This window comes from Mustelus asterias, chromosome 6 (genome assembly GCF_964213995.1).
Source record: "Mustelus asterias chromosome 6, sMusAst1.hap1.1, whole genome shotgun sequence".
Lineage (NCBI taxonomy): Eukaryota > Metazoa > Chordata > Chondrichthyes > Carcharhiniformes > Triakidae > Mustelus > Mustelus asterias.
This window is the reverse complement of record NC_135806.1, coordinates 107659847-107678505: the sequence shown is the minus strand read 5'-3', so window position 1 is coordinate 107678505 and position 18659 is coordinate 107659847. Positions and strand designations below refer to the sequence as shown.

Sequence of the window (18659 nt, the reverse complement as noted above, 5' to 3'; positions counted from 1 at the left end):
GGTGCTGAAACTCACCGCCTGGCCACCACAGAGCAGATCCCAACTCACACTCTGCCCGCCCCTTTTATAGCAAGCGGCACTTTGGAGATGAGTGAACAAGCCCCCAAAAAAATCAATCACAACCTGGGAGCATTGACGTCAGTGTGAACGCCAACTCTCAGCGTTGGAGAAGTGCGGAAGGATGTTTGAAAAAATCCCTAATTCATTCTTCATTGAAAGAAGCAAATCTCCAGGGAACCAGGGAAAGGAGCTGTTGAGTTATTGCTATTCAATACCACTGCAATGTATTGCACACGTTTGTAAGAACAGATAGCAGTGTCAAAGGCGAAGGGCATGAGAGTAATGAGCTGGTACATGGGGACCAGTGGTCGTGAAATGAAATGAAATCCTTGCTCTTCCATTAGGTTTAACAAGGTGTGTAGTATATTGTTCCTTGCACGAAGAGGGAAAAACGAAAGGCATCTCCTTATTGTATTCACGCATTCGGATAGATGCATAAATTCCCTTCATTTTCTTTTCCCTCCTCCAAGCCCCGGATTTCCATTCGGAAGAGATGGAATTTATGTACACGAAATCACCTAACCCACTGACTATTAAATACAATAGCCCATTTAATGTCACATTCCTGTTTAAAATAATAATCCGCCTGAGAGTTAGGTTTACGCTATATTTTGCTGTAATATCTTTAAGAGTGTAAGGATGAATTCGTTAAATATAAAATTCCAATTCAAAGAATGTTTATTAATGGCGTAGAATGTAGCTTACTATAATGAATAGTGCATCCCTCACCTCGAAGTGTAAAACGCATAGCTCCCTCGTGCAATACAGAATTATTATATACATGTGACTAGTAACTGTCCCTTTATTGTTAGTGTCTGGCTGTTTAAGAATCAAATTAGACTACAGGGTCACTGTATAGAACATGCACTATACACCACCACCAAACGTAGCTCCCCCTTACCTGTGGTGTCAATATCCCTAAGGTAACATACCCTCTGCTGCACCTTGACCCATTTCTTTATCAGCTCCAACAACTCATCCCCTTCCCACTGCACCTTCCCATGCAATGACAGAAGGTGTAATTCATGCCCCTTTACCTGCTGCCTCCTCACTGTCCAAGGCCCCAAACACTCCTTCCAGGTGAAGCAGTGAAATACTTCATCCACTGCTCACAATGCAATTACCTCCACACTGGGAAGACCAAACACAGACTGGGTGACCACATTGCACAACACCTATGCTCAGTCCACAAGCATGAGCCTGACCTTTTTGGTTCACTTCATTTCAATTCACCATCTTGCTCTCCTGCTCACCTTGGCCTGCTGCGATGTTCCAGTGAAGCCCAACACAAGCTGGAGGAACAGCATCCCATCTTCTTATTGGGCATTTTACAGCCTTCTGGATTCAACATTGAGTTCCACAACTTCAGACCATGAACTCTGTCCTCCATTTTTAAAAATATTTTATTTCTTTTCTTTGTCAAGTGCCAATCTGTATCTTCTTTTTGTTTTCAGACTGAGCTGATCTTTATTCTGCTATTGACACCTACCCTGGATCAATGCTTTGTTTCTTTACTTAAAACCATTACCACCCCCTTTCCTTTTTGTTCCATGACACCTTTGATATTTAATCTCCCTCTCCCTCTAACCTATCCCTGACCTTCCCTTTTGTTCCACCTGACTCTTCCCTACCCACCCCGGTTTTAGCAGCATAAAACCCATTTCTACCTCTCTTCAATTCCCAACAGGGGTTCTATTGATTGTAAACGTTAACGTTTCTCTCTCTCCATAGACGCTGCCAGAACTACTGAGTTTTTCCCAGCACTTTCCGTTTTCATTTCAGTCAAATGCACACACATCTTACTTTTAATAAAATTAATGTTATGAAAAGTTTTTAACAATTTACGTAACATTGCGGTACTTCAGAGAATCTGCCCCTCCTCCTCCTTCCGGTAAACGTAATGCGGATTATTCAAATAAGTAATTGTCAGAGGATTTATCCTCATTTTATTATCTAAACTTCAAAGCTGATTAATGATTCCGATACATCGCAACTGTGGCCAGATTACTCTTCTTTAAAAACGCACAATGCTCACTTAATATTTTATCAGATGCAAGTACATATCACCGTGAGACCAGCCAGCTGGCTTTGCTGTCAGGAACACAGAAACAAAAGGATAATAGCAAAACTCTGTGGATCTGTAACTCAGTCCAGCCGGAAGGAACAAGTGTTTACTATTAGGTTTGAAGTAAGTGCATGCAACATGTTGAGGGGATGTCCGTGAATTTGTTTCCAGAATAGTAAAATTCTTGCAGACCCCAAGGCCAGGGTTTGTTCCCTTGGCGAACCCTAAAATTGGATCGATTTTTTTCTATTGCACCGATTGTAGCATTGATTATGATAAATAGCTGAACACGAATTTGTGAAAGGACATGAGTTTATGAATTCAAATAATACGGTAGCTTTGTAGTTATGTACAACTTCCCTTAGGTGCAGTGCTGCAGTGGCAAGTTTTGAAGTGGATATATTGTATAGGGACAGAATGCTCCCCAGCAAAGTTAGGAATAAAATACTTGGGTGCATTTTTGTACAGACTTTTACATATATATTGCAATATTTTATATTGGAATTATTTTATAGCAGTTCTGTATATAGCAGTCATATGGAGTCGAAACGTTAACTCTGTTTCTCTCTCCACAGATGCTGCCAGACCTGTTGAGTTTGTCCACTATTTTCTGTTTTTGTTTGAAATGTGTTATGATCTGTATACCAAATGCCAGAGAATATGCCTCACTAAACTGGAAGGAAAGCGACTATGATGATGAATTATGTACATAACCGGTTCTCAACTATAACAGGATAGTCCCATGAGATGACAGGGTCCCATAAAATAATAGGGTAGTCCAATGAAATTCTTGACTCTTGCTTCATTTTCTATCGGCTATCTGAGTAGAAATGTGTTTGTATATAATGTTTCTTTGCCTCTTATTTTAATATTAGCCTTGATTTGATTAAAAATTGATCACTATAATTTCATCTGATAAAATATTAAGTGAGCACTTTGCGGTTCCAAAGAAGGCTAATCTGGACAAGGTTGCGATGAGTCGGAACCATTAATCAGCTTTGAGGGTTGGATAATAAATGAGGATAAATCAATCTACAGACATTTAACAATTATTTATTCAATAAAAAGTGAGGAATAACTCTATTAATGATACATTAATAATAATAAAAATAATTAATAATACGCATTAATAATACATCTGCAGGAAAACGATTCTATCATAGGAATATGGGATTATGCATGCTACATAATGGTAATGGCGAAAGTATAGAAACCTGGTTTACATATAATGTGCGACGATAATGGGGTTCATTTATGAAAAATGATCATTATCTATAATATAGATTTATGCCTAACCAGGTGTCCAAGAGCAAGCCATTTCTATCAAAGACAAGCATTTTGGATATCTTACTGGCAGTTATGCTTGATTGACGTCTTACTTTGAGTTTAAAAGACACATTTAAATTAGATTGGGTTGGCATGTTTGGAAAAGTGATTCTCAACCTTCACCTTTAAACTAAGCACTCAATCTGAAGCCACAACAGAGAGAAAGAGGTCGGTCACAGAGACTCCACGAATGGTCAGCAATCGTGTGTCCAATTCAACTTACATTATTGTTTAGAATAGCAGATGTAACTGATTGCTGTTTGCTATCTTCCAAACTAAGCCACAATCTCATGAATTATTTATTCGGCAACTTTCTTAAGTTGAAGATTGCACGATGGTACATTATATGATATAACCAATACCTGATGCAGTGACAATGATCTCTGACTTCAATAGAAATTACCAAGTTATTGAGGTACACTCCAAATCACATAGGGTAGGCATTTGCTAAGTCTTCTCAGTCTTTGAACCTCAGGAAATGTCTGGAGTAAAATACAAGTTGCACTTACGTTGCTGCAAGTAACAGCAAATTAAACAATGATTTGTACAATTTGAGATGTGTCCAGTTGTGGGACTTAAGAATCAATGTGTACTAAATGAATCCAAGCCAAAGCCTGTTGCGCTGAAATGGGCTAGTAATTATATCAATAGAGGTAAATAAACATGATTAAGGAGCTATTGAAGTTCTATTGGGCTTGGATCATAGATTGATGAGATGGCACTGCAGCAAAACAGACCCGAGTTTGTGAGAGAATGTACAATTCGCTTAATTAACTGGTTAGGGTGTCTTAAGCATTTTGGAAATAACAATTTTCAAAATTTCTTGTCCTTGAGAATGATGGTTAAGCATGCAAAAAGGTCCAGTTGCAACAGAACTTGGCTATACATTGTCTTTTGACCACAATACTTTGTAATTAAGTCTTCTTATTTTCAAGGGATGTGAATTTGGGGCAAATATCGGATGGAATCTGTTGAAGCACACGATAATCTCAAAATGGGTTTAAGCTAGAAATAAAATGTTTTCAAAGTATTTTCATCTAAGCAGCTCTTTAAACTTATTTCCCACTTCCCTCCCTTCATTTCTCACAAGTGTGAGAAGCTCATGGACATTCCGCATCCATTCAGTTGCTTCTCTACCACATCTTCCCCTCCTCCTTCCACCCGCACGGCTCCCCCACTATCCTAACCCTGAGCGAATATCCTTCTTGAATCCCTCTATGCCCTCTCCGAGCTTGTCTTGTTTATAAGATCCATTTCTTGCTCTCTTGACTTTATCTGCACAAAACAGCTGATTGTTCAAATTCCTTTTCCTGGTTTCTGCAATCGCTTCCCCCTCAGGTCTTGTCTCCCTCAATTTCTCGGCTACCGATAACATTCCCCAATTCAGAAATAAAACATCTTCAATCTCTCTAATTCTTGCAAAAGTGCCACATCATTTCCAACCTTCCTTTCATCTCCCAAATCGTTGAATGTGTTGCTGCCTCTTATATTTAGATATACAATTCAATGTGAATCCCTGCAATCATGTTCCCGTTGCTGCCGTTGTATTCGAATGGTCCTAATCAAATTCATAAATCGCATCCTAGGTGATTTTGTTCAGTGACGTTAGCCCTTTACATCATTTCCAATCTCTCTGCAATATCTTGGAAATGGTTGCCGCACCAACCTCTACCACCTCTATTGTGTAGCTCAATGGGACTACCCTTGTTTGATTTCACTCTGACCTACCCAGTAGTACCCACTGCATTTCCAGCAATGGCTTCTCTTCTGCCCCCACACCATGCTCATTAGAGTACCACAAGGATTTATCATTTGTTGTTCCTCATATACATAGAAACATAGAAAATAGATGCAGGAGTAGGCCATGAAAAGGAGTAGACAAAAGGCAGGTAACTATAGACTGGTTAGCTTAACTTCTGTAGTAGGGAAAATGCTTGAATCTATCATCAAGGAAGAAATAGCGAGGCTTCTGGAAATGAATTGCCCCATTGGGAAGAAGCAACATGGATTCATGAAGGGCAGGTCATGTTTGACTAATTTGGTGGAATTCTTTGAGAACATTAAATGCGCACTGGACAATGGGGAACCTGTGGATGTGGTGTAACTGGATTTCCAGAAGGCATTTGACAAGGTGCCGCACCAAAGACTGCTGCATAAGATAGGCCATAAAAAATGGCCTATCTTAGTTACGGGTAATGTATTAGCATAGATAGAGGATTGGTTAACTAACAGAAAACAAAGAGTGGAGGTAAATGGGTGTTTTTCTGGTTGGCGATCAGTGACTAGGGGTGTGTCTCAGGGATCAGTGTTGGGACCGTAATTGTTTACGATTTACATAGGTGATTTGGAGTTAGGGACCAATTGTACTGTGTCAAAATTTGCAGATGACGCTAAGATGAGTGGCAGAGCAAAGTGTGCAAAGGACGTGAAAGTCTGCAAAGGGATATAGATAGTCTAAGTGAGTGGGCGAGGGTCTGGCAGATGGAGTACAATGTTGGTAAATGTGAGGTCATCCATTTTGGTAGGAATAACAGCAAAATGGACTATTATTTAAATGGTAAAAAATTGCAGCATGCTGCTGTGCAGAGGGACTGGGTGTCCTTGTGCAGGAATCTCAAGGAGTTAGTTTGCAGGTGCAGCAGGTAATTAAGAAGGAAAATGGAATTTTGTCATTTATTGCTGGAGGGATGGAGTTTAAAAACAGCGAGGTTATGTTGCAGCTGTATAAGGTGCTGGTGAGGCCACACCTGGAGTACTGTGTACAGTTTTGGTCTCCTTATTTGAGAAAGGATATACTGCCACTGGAAGGGGTGCAGAGGAGATTCACTAGGTTGATTCCGGAGTTGAGAGGGTTGGCTTATAAGGAGAGACTGAGTAGACTGGGGCTATCCTCATTGGAATTTAGAAGAATGAGGGGAGACCTTATAGAAACATATCAGATTATGAAGGGAATAGATAAGATAGAAGCAGGGAAGTTGTTTCCATTGGTGGGTGAGACTAGAACTAGGGGGCATAGCCTCAAAATAAGGGGAAGCAGATTTAGGACTGAGTTGAGGAGGAACTGCTTCATCCAAAGGGTTGTGAATCTGTGGAATTCCCTGCCCAGTGAAGCAGTTGAGGCTACCTCATTGAATGTTTTTAAGGCAAGGATAGATACATTTTTAACAGTAAAGGAATTAAGGGCTATGGTGAGTGGGTGGGTAAGTGGAGCTGAGTCCAAGATCAGCCATGATCTTATTGAATGGTGGAGCAGGCTCAAGGGGCCAGATGGCCTACTCCTAGTTCTTATGTTCTTATGATCTCATGTTCTTATGCAGCCCTTTGAGCCATTCAGTATGATCATGGCTGATTATGCACTCTCAGTATCCCATTCCTGCTTTCTCTCTACATCCCTTGATCCCTTTAGCCACAAGGGCCACATCCAGCTCCCTCTTGAACATATCTAACAAACTGGTCCCAAAAGCTTTCTGTGGTAGAGAATTCCACAGGTTCACAACTCTCTGAGTTCTTCCTCATCTCAGTCATGAATGGTTTACTCCTTATTCTTAGACTGTGACCCCTAGTTCTGCATTTCACCAGCATCGGGAACATTCTTCCTGCATCTAGCCTGTCCAGTCCCATCAGGATTTTATATGTTTCTATGTTTATATGTTTCTATACAGGCTTTTCCTTGGTGAAAATATCTGAAGAAATGACATCGTTTGATAAAGTATGCTGATGACACCAAGCTCTATATCTGCATTGTCCCCTGTGACTCCTTCAACGTCTCTCTGTTGTCAAAATCCTTGTCCAACAGTCAGTCCTGGATGAGATACAATTTCCTTCAAATAAATATTGAGAAGACATAAAGGATTATCTTTGGCTCCCACCAAAAACCTGCATGACGGCTACTGATTGCACACATCACAGCTATCACCCCGACCCCACACCCAGCTCCCACCCCAGTGTTCTTAGACTGAGCCAGACTGTTAATGATTGCAGCAGCCTAATTGATATGACCCTTTATACTGTCCACCTCTGTAACATTGCCAGTCACTGCCCCTGTCTCAGCTTGTTCCTGCTGAAACTATATTGTTGAGTACTCCCCTAATATTCTCCCTGTATACATGCCTCTCAGAAACACAAATAGGTCACCATGGATTAGAGTGAGAAGTACCTTGAATAACAGCAAAGTGAACCTAAGTGCTCTGTATAATGAGATTGTGGAAATAGCATTTCATTTTATAGATGAATAATGACTAACACTAGCTGATTAGAAACTATCTTTCTTGAGTAAGGAGAGCAGTGGGCACTTTGTGATCAAGGTGGTTCCAAGATGACACATCTGGCAAAAATGTTTGGAACTAAGTCAACCCTCTTGTGACTGACTCAGACCTGAACCAGGCACGTCCACAATACTCCAGAGCATTGCTAATTAAATAGCCAGACTGCTTCACTAATAGAATCCAGACATGGTGCGTCATTCTGTAACCAGCTGTTAACAGCAGAAGCAAACCTCACATTGTCTCTCTGTTCTGAATGAAATTATCATGATGTCTCTAAATGGCTTGATTGGCAAACTGATTAAATGTGGAATCATAACACAGCCTCCAATGGGAATAGCAATTATGCCGCACAAGTTTAGCCAAATATGTACTTGATGCATTTTAAAATCTGGTACTTTATGACACTAGCTCAATAAAAACATTGCATCAATAATATTCAGCATGTAACGTGTCTTCTTCGCTCAAAGATAGCATCCAGCTTCTGAATTAGAACATAGACCTTTTTGGGAGACCTAAACACATAATCTAGGCTAACACTTCAGTACAGCCCTGGAGAAGTGCTGCACTGTGGGAAGTGCCATCATACAAATCCAGCCTGCTTGATTGTAATTCCATTCACAAACATTCAGTCCTCGCACCACAGATGCACAGTGGCAAGAGTACTAGACTGGGTCTACGGCAGATGGTGTGGGGACTAACAAGAGGAAAAAGCATACTTGACCTCATCTTCAGCCACTTGCCTGTCACAGATGTATCTGTCCATGATGGGGAGGCAGTTGTATTGTCACTGGACTAGTAATCCAGAGACCCAGGGTAATCTTCTGGGCATGATGTGGAGATGCCGGCGTTGGACTGGGGTAAACACAGTAAGAAGTCTCACAACACCAGGTTAAAATCCAACAGGTTTATTTAAATAAACCTGTTGGACTTTAACCTGGTGTTGTGAGTCTTCTTACAATCTTCTGGGCACTCAGGTTTGAATCCCACCACGGCAGATGGTGAAATTTAAACTCAATAAAACATCTGGAGTTAATAGTCTAATGGCCATGAAACCATTGTCAATAGTCATAAAAACCCAGAGTCAGCTACGACTCTGTTTGGTTTACAGATGCACCATAGAAAGCATTCTTTCTGGTGTATCACAGCTTGGGATGATTCCTACTCTGTCCAAGACTGCAAGAAACTACAAAGGGTCATGAACAAAGACCAGTCCATCACACAAATCAGCCTCCCATCCATTGACTCTGTCCACACTTCCCACTGTCTCGGAAAAGCAGTATGTCCCTCACCCCGGACATACTCTCTTCCACCTTCTTCCATCAGGAAAATTATACAAAAGTCTGAGGTCACGTACCAACCGACTCAAGAACAGCTTCTTCCCTGCTGCCATCAGACTTTTGAATGGACTTACCTTGCATTAAGTTGATCTTTCTCTTCACCCGAGCTATGACTGTAACACTACATTCTGCACTCTCTCGTTTCCTTCTCAATGAACGGTATGCTTTGTCTGTATAGCGCGCAAGAAACAATACTTTTCACTGTATGTTAATACATGTGACAATAATAAATCAAATCAAATCAAATCCTGCCATCCTTGGTCTAGTAAATGTGGCAAATGCTGTGCCTTTGTTTAAAAAGGGCTGCAGGGAAAAGCCTGGGAACTACAGGCCAGTGAGCCTCACATCTGGTGGGTAAATTGTTGGAAGGTATTTTGAGAGACTGGATCTACAGGCATTTAGAGATGCAAGGACTGATTAGGGACAGTCAGCATGGCTTTGTGAGTGGAAAATCATGTCTCACAAATTTAATTGAGTTTTTTGAAGGGGTAACCAAGAAGGTAGATGAGGGCAGTGCATTTGATGTTGTCTACATGGACTTTAGCAAGGCCTTTGACAAGGTATCGCATGGTAGGTTGTTGCATAAGGTTAAATCTCACGGGATCCAGGATGAGGTATCTAAATGGATACAAAATTGGCTTCTTGACAGAAGCCAGAGAGTTGTAAGGATTCAGAGCAGGGGGAATCAAGAACAAGAGAAAAAGACAGCAATAAGAGAATAAGAAGTGATAGGCAGAGAAATCAAGGGCCAGAATCAGATAAGGACACCATAAAAAATAGTATGAACAGAACAAGGAACATTAAAGGTTTTGTACCTAAACGCTCAGAGCATTCAAAGTAAAATGGATGAATTAGTTGCACAGATAGACTTAAAGGGCTCTGATATAGTTGGGATTACAGAGACATGGCTCAAAGGTACCAAGGATGGGGATGAAACATTTAGGGCTAATCAGTGTTTAGGAAGGACAGGCAGAAAAGAAAAGGTGGTGGAGTTGCATTGTTGATTAAAGAAGATATTGATACAATATTGAGGAAATATATTAGCACAATGTGGAACTTGTATGGATCGAGCTAAGAGACACTAAAGGGCAAAAACATTCATTGGGGTAGTACAGACCACCAAACTGTAATGGTAATGTCGGGAATAGCATTAAGCAGGAAACCAGAGATGCATGTGTTAAAGGGACACCTGTAATTATGGGTGACTTTAATCTGCAGTTAGATTGCATGAGTCAAATTAGTCACAGTACAATCGAGAAGGAATTTCTGGAATTTATACAGGATTGTTTTCTGGACCAATATGTTGAGAAACAAACAAGGGAACAGACCATCTTGGACTGGGTATTGTGCAATGAGAAAGGATTAGTTGGCAATCTAGTTGTGAGAGAACCCATGGGGATGAGTGATCATAAAGTGATAGAATTTTTTATCAAGGTGGAAAGTGACATAATTGATTCTGAGACCAGGGTTCTCAATCTCATTAAAGATAACTGATGGTAGCCGGCATGAGTTGGCTATAATGGACTGAGAAATATTACTGAAAGAAAGGACAGTGGACAGGCAAGGAACGAATAGGTGAACTCAAAGTTGTTTATTCCTATTTGGCACAAGAGTAGAAAGGGAACTGTGGCCAAACCATGGCTTACAAGAGAAATTAGAGATAGCATTAGATTCAATGAAGAAACATAAAAATTGGCAAGAAAAAGCAATAGACCTGAGGATTGAGAGCAGTTTAAAATTTAGCAAAAGGGGACCAAGGAATTGATTAAGGGAAAATATGGAGTATGAAAGTAAGTTAGCAGGGAACATAAAAACTGACTGTAAAAGTTTCTATAGTTATGTAAAGACAATAAGATTGACAAAATTGAATGTAGGCCCATTCCAGGCAGATATGGGAGAATTCATAATGGGCAACAAAGAAATGGCTGAGGAACTAAATTCATACTTTGGGTAAAAATGCTGTGCCTTTAAGAAATGTATTTTAGTCATGTTTTTGTGCAGGATCTGTTTTATTAATACTGGTGTCGCTGGGACCGAATCCAGCAGCCTTGTATTGTTACTGCAGAAGCATAATTGCTCCCAATTGCTGAAATGTTGGTTTTAATCTGGACTAATGCTATTCTGTTATTTTAGTGTTTCTCCTGGATTTTGCAGAGTAGGACTTGATTAGATTGATTGACAGAAAAAAATCAGGTGACTGGGTGGATCTAGGCTTACACAGAAAAATCAAGGGCAGTCTGCTGCTTGGGGTTTTTAAAAAGGACACTTTCTCTGTCTCTTTCATTCTTTGGAGTTAGAGACTGGAATCTGTCAGGAAATAAGTCTCTTTCTCTGAGATTCTGCTGTTTGGGGATGGATCTTTCTCTGGAGGTGGGGGTATGAGAGTCAGAAGACAGGTGTCAGTCTGGATCTCTGTCTAGAGTTGATAAAAGGCTAGAAATCTAGCATCCATGTGAGCATATCTGCTTTTGGTGCTATGAGGTTCTGAAAAAGGGATTTATGTCTATGAGATGTTACTTAAATTGGAACAATAGAGATGGATAGCTGTTAAAAATTACACTTTGTCATTTTTAAGTATTTTAATTGGCAAAAGTTATGCTAATTCTTTTTGTTATATTCTAGCTGTGGTCTTAAATAAAATTTGTTTTAATAAAAGCTTCCTAGTGGGTCAATTGAATCATACCTGGAGCAAAACACTCACCCTAATGCCAAAACAGAAAAAGTTGGGGTCTAGGCTAACTTCATAATATACCTTGGAGTTTCCGTCTTCACAAAATAAGACGTGAATAATGTACCGGAAGTTCTGAGAAACGTAAGCTTTAGTGAGAAGCTGAAGTAAATCAGTATTAGTAGAGAAATGGTTTTGGGGAAATTAATGGGATTGAAACCAGATAAATCACCAGGTCCTGATAATCTTCATCCCAGAGTACTTAAGGAAGTGGCCCTAGAAATAGTAGATCCATTGGTGGTCATTTGATCGTCATTTTCCAAAACTCTTTGGACTCTGGAATGGTTCCTACAGATTGGAGGGTAGCTACTGTAAGCCCATTATTCAAAAAGGGAGGTAAGAGAAAATAGAAAACTATAGACCAGTGAGCCTAACATCAGTAGTAGGGAAGTTGCTGGAGTCCATTATCAAGGATTTCACAGCACAACATTTGGAAAGCAGTGGTATAATCAGACAAGTCAGCATAGATTTATGAGAGGGAAATCATTCTTGACAAATCTATTGGAATTCTTTGAGGCTTTAACTAGTACAGCTTGTACTCTATGGACTGGATTTTATGAGGTGCCGTGTTCCCTTATACCCCCAAACTCAAAGGTTAGTAGTGAGCCCACCCACGTAAAAGCCAGAATTCTGAATAGCTATTTTATACTTGATGGAATATTAGTTGGCTCAGGGCGAAACTTCCACCCTCATCTGGGGAGGAAGTCCTGCCTTTAGGAAGCTGCCAAACAATCGGATTGTTAGGAAATGCCAGGTCTAAGCAGTGGCCACTGTGGGAAACACAGTCAGTCCTCGCAGTAGAGGAGGTTATGAAGGCCAGACTGTGCACAGGTCCAGGGACTGGCAGGGCCTAGCAAGGGTGGTAGGGGGCTGGGTTTGAGAGGCCTATGAAGGAGGGCTAATGTGGGGATATGACCTTGGGGGTATGGGTGCCTCCAATGAGCAAGGGGGACCGCCAAAGGAGAAAAAAAAGTGAACGTAGAAGTTACCCACCTGGCGTGGGTCTCTCCCTGCTGCAGATAAAATAGCATCAGAGGGGGCTGGGGCATTTAAGTGGCCATTAGTTTGGCACTTAAAGGCTTCAATAAGCCTCTAAGTGCCTTGACAGCCCTCGTAAAATGGGAGACAGGTTGGGGCAGGCAAGGTGATGAGCAGGCATTTCATGAGCCACCCCGGCATTCAAACATGCCAATGGGGAGTGTAAAATCCAGCCCCATGTATCTACACGTGAAACCAAGGATCCTAGATGCTTTTTAAAAAGACTATCAACTTGTCCTGTCACCTTCAAAGAGTTATGTATGTAAACCCCCTAGTCTCTATGTTTCTGCGCCCCATTAAAATCTGTATTGCTTTGTTTATATTGCTTCTCCTCAATCTTTCTTCCAAAATGCATTACTTAATCGGCATGGCGGCACAGCACCTTGCATTGTTGCCTCACAGCACCTAGCACTGCTGCTCACAGCGCCAGGGACCCGGGTTTAATTCCTGATTTGTTTTTTTAATTTCCCGATTTGTCTGTGCGGAGTTAGCATTTCCCCGTATCTGCGTAGGATTCCTCCGGATGCTCCGGTTTCCTCCCAGTCCGAAAGACGTGCTGGTTAGGTGCATTGGCCATGCTAAATTCTCTCAGTGTACCCAGACAGGTGCCTGAGTGTGGCGACTAGGGGATTTTCACAGTATCTTCATTGCAGTGTTAATGTAAGCCTACTTGTGACACTAATAAATAAACTTTATATTAAATTTCACTTGCCATGTGACTTCCCATTGACCATTCTATGTGCTCCCTAAGTTATTCTCTTGAATGTGTGCTATACTTCCAACTTTCATGTCGTCTACAAACAAACAAGTCAATATCATGATATGACTGACCCCTGGAGAGCACTAACGCATACCTCCTTTAGTCTGAAAAACAACATTCATTCTTTGCCCTCTGTCCCTTGGCCTCTTTATTATTATTTCAGTTCATATTTTTGAAAAACATAAGCAACAGCTCAGAACAAAATTTTATAGTTTTGTAAGAAATGGTAATTAGGGTTAGTATTATGTAAACGATATTGTATATATTAACAGCACAAAAATAAATTCATCCACCCATTAACCCTAGAAGTGTTCAGGAGATGGTCTGTTTGCAGGGCAGCAGCCTGCAACTTAATCTAGCAGACCAATAATCACCAGAATTAATGCGAAAACTACTTCTACTGACCTTTTGTTTTTAATGTGAATATGTCAAAGTCATTATAAAATCCTCTTATAATCAAATTGCTGCTGTGCTATGAAACCATCAAAGGCCAAAATCTCACAGGTTGACAGCACAAAGGTTGCAGGCATTGAGGTGGGGGTGGACGATGTAGCTTAACAAATTCCACTTTCACCACTGTTCGTGTCCATCTCACAAATCATGAAGACAGATAAATTGAACATCAAGAACGCATACATACTTTCTCACTCACTGTTAGAACCAGGCTATTAACAGCAGAAGTAATAGGAGGTCAAAAACAATCAGAAGAAGAAAATGCTAGGTTCTGAGTTTGAATTATTGGAAGCAGCACATAAATAACACTAGTATCATCCATCTCCATCCAGAATGAATCAGATGAGTCCAAGTCGGTCACCGACAGCTGTACCCACATTCTGATTTGTATCGCCATAGCTCGTCAGTCGTTGATCCAAATTACACATCACATTTTGCAATTAATAAGGATTATTATTTTATTTCATAAAGTTTTACAGTATTTTGATTAATACTGTTCTCCTATTACAGTCGAAAGGTGGAAAATGTTGTGTCTAATAAATAAATGCTTAGGTCACATTCTGAAGATTCCAAAGTTTGTTTTCTTTGTGGGTGCATTGAGTGCAGCACTAAGACTTAGACCTAACACCAGCCTTGTATCAGCAGGGTCAATTATGCCATCATCCCACAGCCTGCAACGACAAGAAAAAAATATAAAAAGTAATAAATGGCAATTAAGTAACGATGAGGCTTAATTCCCGGAAATGCCAGCGAAATTAACTCAAAAACCATTCTGACGACCTTGAGAATCTATACAGTAGTCAGGTTAGATGCCACTAAACATATACTGATTGGCATACATCATCACAAAAAAATGCTTAAAAGTTACCACAGATGATAAAGAAAGCAGATCCGACAACAAAGACTGTTCCACGTTTCGTTTTTACAATACTGGCAGTGGGACACAAATCGTTACTGCATATAATTGTGCAAAAACAAGTGGCAGGTCAGAAAATTGGACAGAAAATAAGGAATAGCAAAGGATAACTAATAGATTAATAAGGAGGGAAAAATTAGAGTTCAAGAGAACGATGGCCGGAAATATAAAAACAGATAGTAAGTGTTTTTATAAATGTTTTAAAAAGAAAATAGTTAATAATGTGAGCTTTGGTCCTATAGAAAGTGATTGATAATGGAAAACCAGGAGATGGCAATAAACTGAACAGGTATTTTGCATCAGTCTTCACCATCGAGGGTACAAGTAACATCCCAGAAGCAGCCAAAAGCCAGGAATGGAAGAGATGAAGGAACTCAGGAAAATTAGACTAACCAGAGAAATGGTACTGAGTAAATATTGGAGCTGTGGATTGGCAGGAGCCCAGGTACTGATAGACTTCACCCTAGGGTCTTAGAAGAAGTGGTTGCCAAGACAGTGGGTTTCATTTTTCCAAAACTCCTTTGATTCGGAGAATGTTCCATTTGGTTGGAAGATAGCAAATGCTACTCCATTATTCAAAAAGGGTGGGAGACAGAAAGTGAGAACTAAGTGAGGTCAGTTAGCTTAATATCTGTCACAGGGAAAATGTTGAAAGTTATTATTAAATAATTCATAGCAGGCACTTGGATAAGTTCAAGGCAATCAAGCAGAATCAACATGGTTTTGTGAAGGGGAAATCATGTTTACCCAGATTTTGGACGTATTTTACTGAGGAAGTATTTGAGGAGGTTTACTGGTTGAGCAAACTGCTCAAAGGCCTTAAAGCAATGGGGGATGGGGCAGAATTTGGCAGTATTTACAGTTGGAGATCTGGCAGAAGTGGAGTCTGGCATCCTTGTGGCAGAGGAGGTCCAGGAGAATGGGATACATATTATCCTTGGCCCCTTTCAGGCCATGTAGCCCAACACCATCAGCCTCCTTTCTCAACTTGCTGTAAACCCTTTCTGACTCTGCAGCATCTCTCTCCACCCCATCACTTTCCCTGTAGTCAGCAATTCCTGTCTTTACATTCAAAATTTTCTCTAAAACATTTGCTTTGCAAATTTGAAATTTTAGTGACTGAGAGAAAAAGGACACAAACTTTTCCAAAATTCAGTTCATTAGGCTGGCTTTAAACCTAACTGGTCAAAAAATATTCACATAGGGTGTTTCTATGTTGTTGATAAAAGCCTCACCAAAAATCATGATAAGACTAAATAAGGTTTGTGGACTGGCTCACATACAGAGACTTTTAATAAAGGCAAAATCCTGTGGATGCTAGAAATCTGAAATTGTTCGATAAACTCAGCAGGTCTGACAGAATTTGTGGAGATAGAAACAGAGTCAAGTTTTGAGTCCATATGACTCTTCTACAGAACTATCACCATTAGCACTCCCTTTGTTAATCGAGCAGTGTGTTACATACAAACATACAAATTAGGAACAGGAGTAGGACATTTGGCCCCTTGGACCTGCTTTGCCATTTAATAAAACCATGGCTGATCCGATTGTGGCCACATTTCCACATTCTGCCAACCCCTGATAACATTTGATTCCCTTATTAATCAAGAATCTTTCTACCTCTGCCTTAAAAATAACCAATGGCCCTGCTGCCCTGTTCTCCAGGAAGAGAAGCCCTCAGAGAAAAACATTCTTCCTACCTTTGTCTTAAATGGGAGACCCTTTATTTAAATTATGTCCCCTCATTCTAGTCTCTCCCACAAAGAGAAACAACATGCTTCCCCAGTTGTGAGGTGCAGAACAATGTTGTGCTCAGCAAAGCAGATGATTTGAACAGATTTATCACAGATGTATCTGATTTCATCAGTTTCCCACAAAGGGTCTACAAAACCAGTTTACAATGCTGAACTCCAGTGTTTTTGGGTTACCTGCTGCCTCAAACTCTCTAGTAGCCATTTAAAAACTCTGACTGAGGCCGAAGCCTTTAGCTAAAAAGGCTGTCCAATGGTACACCATCAGATATGTTTTGTTTAATCCATTAATTTGAATCCACTAATTTATCCTTACTGTACACAGAGTCAGAGATACACAGCACAGAACTAGGCCCTTTGGTCCAACTTATCCATGCCAACCAACTAAACTGAACTAGTCCCATTTGCCTGCGTTTGGCCCATATCCCTCTAAACCTTCCCCATCCATGTACCTGTCCAAATGTCTTTTAAAAGTTGTAATTGTACTCGCCTCTACCACCTCCTCTGGCAGCTCATTCCATATGCACACCACCCTCTTGTGTGAAAAATGTGCCCCTCAGGTTCATTGTAAATCTTTCCCCTCTCACCTTAAACCTATGTTCTCTAATTTTGGACACCCCTACCATGGGGAAAAGACCTTAGCTATTCACCTTATCTATGCCCCTCATGATTTTAGAAACCTCTATAAGGTCACACTTCATCCTCCTACACTCCAGGGGGAAAAGTCTCAGCCTATGCAGCCTCTCCTTATAATTCAAACCTTCCAGTCCCGGTACACCATTGAACATTAAAAACATTTCTGAATTGCTTCTGATAACTACCGAGGTTTAGGTTTAATCTAAATGATTAATTATTCTAAAGCTAGAATGATACTGAATTTATTCTAGGCTGTCTACATACTTTGTATTCCTTAAAGTTACATTAATTCTTTAATGTATTAAAACTTTCTTAATAGAATTAACCACATCCCCATTCATTAAGTATGCATTGCAGTTCTGACTAGAGGAAATAAAATGGGTGAATTGACCTGAATTAAGATATTGTTCGGATTGATTTTGACTGGGGGGTTATTATTTGTCTTGTTTAAAGTAGGTGGTAATTAATCTGTACTAGTCACCTACAGGCCTCCCAATGAGACATTCTGTTTATTGCATGTGGCTTTCTACACATCAACGTTAATTAAAACATCCGGGATATTGAACTTTGCACATTTACTTCAGGAGCCACTAACAAGCGTATGTGGACTCTTGCATTTCTGTTGGTAGAAGTTTGGCAATTATGGATAGCCATTAGCAATATTTAAAATGTAGCTGTAAATCCTTCCATGACTATATGTAATTAAAAGCCTATAAAAAAACTATGCTGAAATAGTCTGAAACCCAGTAACAATTGTGGATTTCTTTTAAAAGTTATCCGGTAGCAGAAGTCCCATTATATTATTGCTATTACTGTCACCTATGTGTATATCCATAGATTTTCTGATCAAAAGATTAACAATAATCAAGAGGTTCATTTTCTCAGAAAGCTACATTGGTTTTAGTTTTCCATTCTAATTTTGTGGACAAGATGCAAGATCCCAGCGCTGAGAAAGGAATACACTTCTATTTTGTGCACCCAGTGACAGCATTAAGCGCCCCAAGTTAAATAGGCCACAGCATCGTTTGAAGTACTCTCTATTCTACCTCAACAACAAATTTTAACCATGCTAACACCCTTTACTGCAGCAATGCATTATCTGAAATTCCCATATTAGTCAGACCCTTGACTTCCCTGAGAGAGATTGCCAATTTAGTACCAATTAATTCCAAATAAAAGTAGGTTTTTTTTGGGGTGGCCCCTGCCTATCACGTAGAGGGTTGGGTGTCAAATTAATTTTAAGTAGAGCACCTATAGTCAAGAAACAGACTACAATTCTGAATGTTATTCAAGTCCAGAGGTGAAAGGGCAGCTCATGCACACT

At 40.2% G+C, this 18659-nt stretch overlaps 1 protein-coding gene across 1 annotated transcript in view; it reads right to left on the bottom strand.

The window, feature by feature from the left end:
- Window positions 1–13698: 13698 nt before the first annotated feature.
- The window catches only part of mccc2 (methylcrotonyl-CoA carboxylase subunit 2), a 77892-nt gene continuing 72931 nt past the window's right edge, over window positions 13699–18659 (bottom strand). The window contains exon 17 of the mRNA XM_078214887.1: window positions 13699–14703. Within this exon, the coding sequence (XP_078071013.1) occupies window positions 14586–14703 (118 nt within the window). The 3' untranslated portion in view covers window positions 13699–14585. The remainder of the gene's footprint in view (window positions 14704–18659) is intronic.